General features: G+C 49.4%; 1 protein-coding gene across 2 annotated transcripts; it reads right to left on the bottom strand.

The window, feature by feature from the left end:
• Window positions 1-1277: 1277 nt before the first annotated feature.
• Window positions 1278-3146, bottom strand: Arl4d (ADP ribosylation factor like GTPase 4D). Of its 2 annotated transcripts, none has more exons than XM_042673641.1 (2): window positions 3052-3146; window positions 1278-2510 (listed from the first exon to the last, which is right to left on the bottom strand). In XM_042673641.1, exon 2 carries the CDS (start codon window positions 2460-2462, stop codon window positions 1860-1862), a length of 603 nt encoding a protein of 200 aa, XP_042529575.1. In that variant the 5' UTR covers window positions 2463-2510; window positions 3052-3146; the 3' UTR covers window positions 1278-1859. The 2 variants fall into 2 exon arrangements, with proteins under 2 accessions (XP_042529575.1, XP_042529574.1); XM_042673640.1 differs by having other exon boundaries at window positions 3058-3146.
• Window positions 3147-8468: the final 5322 nt, after the last annotated feature.

Here is an 8468-nt window from a genome sequence, read left to right as displayed (position 1 = left end):
GGGCACCCTTCTGGATCAATGCACATCCAACCACCCTGCCAGCCAGAGACTGGAGACAGAGAGGGAGGAATCTACATGGGCCAATGCTCAGCTTCTGGAAACCCAGGGTAGGAAGCAGCAAGTTCTTCAGGAAGCCTCCCCCAGCACCTTCTCTCCCTCCCCCAGTCCTTTTATCTAATTCTGGAGCAGAGATTAAGCCTGTTTCTGGGATCCAATGTTTGCACAAAGGGTGGGAGTAAGACTAAAGGGGCTGGAAATAATTATTTGGCTTAAATTCACTGCTCCTGCCCAGCAAGATTAGGAGAATCTAATTGTTCTGTGTTATCACTCAGCTGACCTTGGTGCTGAGAGGGGACTCAGGCACTTGCAACAGAAACATTATTTTTTGGGGGTAGAGTAGCATTACTTGAACTCAGGGCCTGGGAGCTATCCCTTAGCATTTCACCAGTGCTCTACTAATTAAGCCACAATTCCACTTTTGGCTTTTTGCTGGTTAGATGGAAATAAGAGTATCAGATTTGTCTTCCTGGACTGGCTATGAACCTGGATCCTCAGATCTCAGACCCCTGAGTAGCTAGAGTTATAGGCATGAACCACTGGTACCCTGCCAAGGAAACATTTTATTCTTACAGTGACTACTAACATTGGTTGCCTGTCGCCCTCCTGAAGAGTTGGGCTGAGGGACAATTACTCTGCTTCTCTTGTGGGAATACTGGAAGACTGGGCTTAGTCATCAGACCAGCCTAGGCCTCCCCAGCACCAGCTGCTGCTGATACATCCAGAGTGCTGCAGTCAGCAGGATTGAGCACACAGAGGTGGCTTAAGGCCAGTGATGAATTACTTTCCATTCGCACCACATCTTCTGGGGGGGGGGGGGGGGGCTGGCAGGGAATTAGACAAACCTGAGGACTTAGGAGGATGGCTCTTCAAGGATTTTCCTATATAGACAGAGCTAGGAGCAGCTTAGACCAGCAACACCGGCAGTTAAATCTGCAAGAAGCAGCTAGTAGCAAGGGCAGGAACCAAAGGACAAAGGGAGGGGAGGAAAGGAATGTGACCTTCACAAAAACTACTGAGATCAGGGTAGAGATAGCTTAAGAGGTTTTCACTTACCCCAATAGTTCTCACCCATTATCCCCTTTAGTTCATAATCTAATTTTTATGAGTGTTTGTTTTGCAAATTCAGCCTGAAGATAACCCTCCTCCTCCCACCCCAGACAGAAATCCTGGAGTTTCACGGCAGCTAAATAAGGAGAGAAGAAAATGGCACGCCAAAGTAAGAGCTAGAATCATCAATCTTTAATAACTTACAGGCAAAATGCTAAAAAAAATAGTTCATAATAACAGAGGGTACACATAGTTTATAAAAAGGGTAGTGGGGAAGGATTCTTGGCACACTCACACAGACACAAAAATAAAAACTATTGTAACTGATGTCCCTAGAAAAGCAGCTGGGGAGAAAGACCCTCCCTAGCTGGGGAAGCAGAAAAGGAAAAAAGATAGCTCTCGTTCACCCCAAATGCACTCTCTGAGCAAGCTTCTATCCTGCTCCAAATATCCAAAGAGAAAGCTAGAGAAAGGAAAAGAGAAGCAGAGTCGAGGTAGAGCCAGCATTTACATTTAAGCCTCCACAGTCTTATAGCCCCTAACTTCTCCAGAGGTGAGGGGGAAGGAGAGATGTAAAGACGTCCCGCCTGCCATCCTTCCCCCAACGTGGCACCAAAACAGGACCCCCATTCTCCTCAGTCCTTCATTGAGATGGGCAGATCCTGAACCCCAGGCTGACAGACATCCTAGGCACTGTCTGACTATGCAAGCGTACAGACCCCCTAGTAGGTATGGAGGGGTGGTATCTCAGGTCACCGTCTCTTCTTGCTTGTCCGGGCTGTCTTCTTCCTCTTGAGAATCATCTCATACAGACGCTCAAGGCCGGGCTGCAGGCCCAGCCCGTCCACAGCACTGCACCCCTGCACATGAGTCAGTGTGGCTGCTGCCAGCTCACGGACTGCCAGCCTCTTTTCCACCTCAGCTGCGCTCAGTGCCCCAGGCTGGTCCTGCTTGTTAGCTAGCACCAGCACTGGCACCCCCTGATTGTCCGAGGCCCTGCTGATTCGATGTAGTTCCACCTTAGCCTCTTCAAGCCGCTCAGTCTCTGCAGCATCCACCACAAACACCAACCCATCTGTCCTGCGGGTGTAAGAGCGCCACAGGGGTCGCAGCTTCTCCTGACCCCCAACATCCCACACTTGGAAGGTGATTCCACGGGACCCCCCCAAGGGTACGCGGATCTTCTCAGTGTTGAACCCTTTGGTAGGGACACTCTGGACAAACTCTTTGAACTTGAGGCGGTAAAGGAGAGAGGTCTTTCCAGACGAGTCTAGCCCAATAACCACTACGTGCAGGGCCTGGAAGTGGGGCAAGAAGGAGGCAGTGGGTGCCATCTCAGTCAAGTGGTTCCCCATTGTGAGTTAGGGTTTAGGTCAGAGCTGAGGAGCAGGTCTCGGAATGTCCTGTAGAGTTAAGAAGGAGGCTTTGAAATTATCAAGTTAATAAGAGCACACTGGGCATTCTAAACAGGAAAAGGTCATGAAAGGAAAAAGAGACTTTTCCTGACATGCATAATTTGCAACTTTTTGATCTTTCCTAAATCAGTCATCTTTTGTCTATTAATTTTGCCTTTTTTTGTTTTTAAGCAGTTGCAGGGATTCCCCTCCCCGGGGCTCCTAAGAACTAGAGAAACTCAGGTCTCAGGAGGCTCTAGTGAAGGGTGAGGGCGAAATCCCATGGAAAATCCACTTTCAGAGCTTCTTCTCCGAGCTGCGGAATGGAAGTAAATATCGACACCTCCATTCCCCAGGCGAGAAATCCTCGCAGGAAAGGAGAAGCTGAGCATTGCTCCCAAACTAAGAGTCAGGGTGCAGGCAACGAATCTTGCTGCTGCAATCTCGAGCCTTTGCAAGCGACCCCTTCCCCTCCACCCTGCGATACTCTCCTGTAAGCCTTCCTCTAACAGCCGATTAGGGACACCGGCTCCCCAGCCCCGCACCGCACCTTTACCTGTCGTCAGCAGCACTCCCGGGAGCCTTCCCTGGTCCAAGCCGCGACGCTGCCTCCGTTATCTGCAACCCAGCCTGCTCAAAGTGCCGACTCTGCGGCAAGGTCTCGGACTCTGTATTTAAATACCCTCTGGTGACGTCACGTGGAATGGACCAATCAGCGGGCCCTCAGTGAAGGGGTGGGGAAAGAAGGTAAGCAGGCTGGCTGTGGTGCACGTTTGATGAGGCTGTATCTGCTTTGATTTTTTTTTCTACAGTATGCTAATATGTTTAATGAAGCCTAGGATTAATCAGGGCTGGGTGGTGGGAGAAAGAGAAGGAGCTGTGGCAAGTATTTGACTCCAGAGGAGAGAGAAATAGTTATATTTTTTTTCGGTTGTGGGGCTTGAACTCAGAACTCAGGCACTGCCCCTGAGCTCTTTTACTCTAGATCGCTACCACTTTGAGCCACAATTCCACTTCCGGTTTTTGAATGATTAATAGGAAGTAAGAGTCTCATGGGGACTTTTCTGTCAGGCTGGCTTTGAACTGTGATCCTCAGATCTCAGCCTCCTGAGTACCTAGAGTTCAAGGCATGAGCCTCTGGTGCCCAGCTGTGAAATATCTTAATATTCCCACAGAGCTACCTGCCCACATGCACTCCCTTAGGCCAAAGAAAATATATTCCTGGGGCTGGGAAGGTGGCTCAGTGGTAGAGCGCATGCCTTGCATGCCAGAGGCCCTGGGTTCGATTCCTCAGCACCACATAAGCAAAAAGAAAAAAAAGCCGGAAGTGGCGCTGTGGCTCAAGTGGTAGAGTGCTAGCCTTGAGCTGAAGAGCTGAGGGACAGCGCCCAGGCCCAGAGTTCAGGCCCCATGACTGGACCCAAAAAAAAAAAAAAAAAAAAAAAAAAATATATATATATATATATATATATATATATATATATATATATTCCCATAGAGCCTTATAAGTCTGTCTCCTTACCTTTCACAATTGATTTTCCAAGCCAGAGTTAATCTGGGGCCTTATAAAATAGCTAATTGGTGGTGTTAACCCCATTGTTTCTTTTTTTTTGCGGGGGGGGGGGGGGGGGGGGGGGTGAGCAAAAGAAGCTCAGGGAAGCCCAGTGCCAGTGGCTCACGCTGTAATCCTAGCTACTCAGGAGGCTGAGATCTAAGGATCACGGTTCAAAGCTAACCCAGGCAGGAAAGTCAGTGAGACTCTTATCTCCAGTAAACTACTAGGAAACAGGAAGTGGCGCTGTGGCTCAAGCAGTAGAGCGTTCACCTTGAGCTGAAGAGCTCTACCACTTGAGTCACAGCGCCATTTCTGGTTTTCTGGTGGTTACTTGGAGGTAAGAGTCTCACAGACTTTCCTTCCCGGGCTGGCTTTGAACAGTGAGCCTCAGATCTCAGCCTCCTGAGTAGCTAGGATTATATGTGTGAGCCACCGGCACCTGGCTTCCCTTAGCTTTTTCAATCAAGGCTAGCTCGCCACCACTTGAACCACAGCTCCAGTTCTGGCTTTATGCCAGTGAATTGGAGATAAGGGTTCTGTATAGGTTCATTTGAACTATGATCCATAGATCTGAGTCTCTTGAGTGGCTAGGATTACAGGTGTGAGCTACCAGTGCTTGGCTAAATTGGGCCTCTATAAATCCTGAGATAAATCCTTGTAGAATTTTAGAGTACACAGAGAAAATGTTGATTGGAAGCCTCAGGAAAGCTTTCCAGAAGCTCCCTAGTTGTATGTTAGACCAGTTAGAAGGGACACAGGACCGAATTACCTCGACCATTTCATAAGGGGCAGCCCTGAAAGGATGTCACAAAGGGCACTGTGACCAAAAGGACACAGTGGATGCCAGTAGGATAAACTTTTCAAAGGCTGTATGGAAAGGGGACTGGAAAAGGAAGAGAGGAAGTCATTGCCAGACAGCAGGGCCAGCCCTTTTCCTGCTCACCAGCCTCAACCAAGTGCTGATAAATAAGTTTCCATCTGTTTAACACCAGCATGCCTTGCCACCTCCTTCTTCCCCGCCTTTCCTGCTACACAATCAGCCACCTGGCCCACTCCCACCCACCCCAACAATACAGGGAGCCTCCTGAAATCCCTGAAGACTTTAGGAAATTAGTCTAGGACCTGAGAAAATTCACTATTATCACCCCAGACTAGGGGGTGACAGATTACAGCAACACCCAGGAGTGGAGCAAATTTAGAAGAGACAGATACAGAGCAGACCCAGGGATGGGACAACCACTGCCCTATCCAATGACAGGCCCAAGCCTAGGATTAACCCAGGCACTTAATCTTTGCCTCTTGTAATATGCAACTCAAGTTCAGGAAGTAAGGTTAGTATGAAAAGAGCTGGTTGGGCACTGGTGGCTCATGTAGTTCTAGCTACTCAGGAGACTGAGACCTAGAGAATCTAAGTTGGAAGCCAGCCTGAGTAGAAAAGTCTGGGAGGGCTGGGAAGGTGGCTCAGTGGTAGAGCGCTTGCCTTGCATGCTTGAGGCCCTGGGTTCGATTCCTCAGCACCACATAAGCAAAAAGAAAAAAGCTGGAAGTGGCGCTGTGGCTTAAGTGGTAGAGTGCTAGCCTTGAGCTGAAGAGCTGAGGGACAGCGCCCAGGCCCAGAGTTCAGGCCCCACGACTGGACCCAAAAAAAGAAAAGAAAAGAAAAGTCTGGGAGACTCTATTTCCAATTAACCAGTAAAATGCTGGGCTAGATGCATGGCTCAAGTGGTAGAGTTCCAACCTTGAGCAAGAAAGCAGAGAGCTCAAGGCTGAGATCAAACTCCAGGAAAAAGAGGAAGAAGAGAGGAGGAGGGAAGGATCTGAAGCACACAGGAGCACTGGAAAAGTTAGGTAATTTATCCAAAGTTACCCAGCTAGAAATTGGCCAAACTTGGCTTTGAGCAATGGTTAGAATGACTCTGAAACTGAATACACACAGGTTTTTTGTTTCTTCTGCCACATTTGAGGCTTTAACATTTCTCCTATAAAATCTCTCCTGAGAGCTGGGAAGGAAGCTCAGTGGTAGAGTGCTCACCTAGCATGCATGAAGCCCTGGCTTGGATTCCTCAGCACTGCATAAACAGAAAAAGCCGAAAGTGGCATTGTGGCTCAAGTGGTAGGCTGCTAGCCTTGTGTAAAAGAAGCTCAGAGACAGTGCCCAGGCCCTGAGTTCAAGCCCCAGGACTGGCAAAAAAAAAAAAAAAGTCTCCTGAGATTCACACCCAAGATAGAAATTGTCACATATCTGATAAAGGAAATGAAACTGACAATCTCACTCCACCCTTTATCTCCCCAGTTTGCTGAAAAGGTCTTGGTGCACAAATGGGAGTGAGGAGGTGGGGCTGGGGAGGAGTGAAGGACTGGAGCTGTGGACAAACCCACTCTCTCCCACTCTCTGCCTCCTTTAACCAGGAACTCTCGTCCCTGCTTCCCCACTCCTACCTTGCCCAAATGGCTGTTCTCCAACTATCAATGGGGTATTCTTCTAGCAGCCTCACTTCCACAGCCTTCCTCTCACAAGATCACAGCCCAGGGGACTCACGCTTATAATCCTAGCTACACTGGAGGCTGAGATCTGAGAATCGTGGTTGAAAACCAGCACCTGGCAGGAAAGTCCATGAGACTCTTAACTCTTAACCAAAAAGCCCAAAGTAGAGCTGTAGCTCAAATAATAGAGCCTTGAGTGAAAAAGTTAAGGGACAGCATCCAGGTCCTGAGTTCAAGCCCCTCAGCCCAGGCCCCATACCCTCAGGGATTTCTTCACAGAAAAAAACATTTTGGACTTGTACACATTTAACATTGATACATGGAATAGCTAGTAGGTGTTAGATGTCATTGTAGGTTCTGAGTAAGGTGGATAAGGACCTGCTCTGATGGACCAGGAATTGCAATGGAGAGTGGGGAAAGATGGGATAAAGAAGGGCATCTCTGTGGCTGATACATATCAAGAAGGAAAAGCAACAGAATTTGCCTCTCAAAGAGGCAAACTCAGAACCAGGCTAAAGTATAGGGAGTTAGTTAAGTGTCTCTCATAGAGGGAAAGACTAGCTGAGAGTGTCTGCTTCCGCCTGCTAGCTTCCCACCTGGATCAAATTCCAGCTGCTACATCACCCTTCCTCCAAGCCAGCTGTCCTACTACACTCAGCCCTGGAGGGCAAGAGTTGGCCAAGGGTCTTGAACTCTGGGCCTGGGTGGTGTCCCTGTGCTCTTCAGCTCAAGGTGAGCGCTCTACTGCTTGAGCTAAGGCCCCAGTTCCGGTTTTCTACTGGGTTATTGGAAATAAAAGTCTCATGGACTTTACTGTGCAGGCTGGCAGGAAAGGATTACAGGCATGAGCCACTGGCGCTTAGCTCTTTCTTTCTTTTCACACAGGGTCTCGCTAGATACGCAAGCCTGGCCTGCACCTTTTTATGTAGTTCAGGCAGGCCTCCAATTCGAGCCTCTGGAACGTTGTGATTACAGGCATGTATCACCATGCCTGGCCCTCTGCAGCATTTTAACCAAGTCCATGCCTAAGTGAATAGCAGGAATCCTTTAGGAACAGACGCGTAGGAGCAGTTATCAGCTTAGGACTCAGAAAGTCCCGGTGTGCAAATCCCAGTTCAGCTTCTCCACGAACAAAATGAAGACAGCACCTGTCACAGTTGGGGCGCAGAAGGCCTGGAAGGGCCCCAAGGCTCCCCTGTCCCAGTCAACCATCCCGAACTCGCTCCAGGGCACGCCAACGGGCGGGAGCTGAGCCAACGCCGCCCCCTGGCGGCCATCTTGGTCACTGCCTACTATCGAAAGAAAAGTTAGGTAAAGGTGCAGCAGTTTAGTCTGGTTCTCTGCTTCCTTGGAAGGCTCCTTTCCCGCCAGGGCGACTCCTACGTACATATTGAGGATGGAAACGCTGACTTTCCAGAGAGTGTGTGTGTGTGTGTGTGTGTGTGTGTGTGTGGATGGTGGGGCCTGAACTCTGCGTCTGGGCGCTGACCCTCAGCTCTTCAGCTCAAGGCTAGCGTTCTACCACTTGAGCCACAGCGTCACTTCGGGCTGCTTCTGCTTCTGCGGTGCTGAGGAATCGAACCCAGGGCCTCATGCATGCAAGGCAAGCGCTCTACCACTGAACCACCTTCCCAGCCCATCTTTGGATATTTTTTTGCGTGTGGATTTGACCTAGCTAAAATGAGCATCTATCTGAGCAAAGTGTCTACCTTCGGTCTAACTTGGATTTTCTGTGCATTTACCAAAGACATAGGTGGAGGCCGGGCGCCGGGGACCCACGCCTGTAATCCTCGGTACTCAAGGGGAAGGGCGGGGGCTGAACTCTGAGGATCGCGTTTCCAAGCCAAGCCCGGGGAGGAAAGTCGGTGAGACTTGTATCTCCAATGAACTACTCAGAAAAGGAACAAAGAAAAAAACCACCGGAAGTG

Source organism: Dipodomys spectabilis, unplaced genomic scaffold, assembly GCF_019054845.1.
Source record: "Dipodomys spectabilis isolate Male_0828 unplaced genomic scaffold, ASM1905484v1 ptg000018l, whole genome shotgun sequence".
NCBI lineage: Eukaryota > Metazoa > Chordata > Mammalia > Rodentia > Heteromyidae > Dipodomys > Dipodomys spectabilis.
Note: the sequence above shows the minus strand (reverse complement) of the source record. Positions and strands in the feature narration are given on the sequence as shown.

Coding starts and splice junctions, on each gene's coding strand:
- Arl4d (XM_042673641.1), bottom strand. CDS start 2,462: ATGGGGAACCACTTGACTGAGATGGCACCCACTGCCTCCTTCTTGCCC.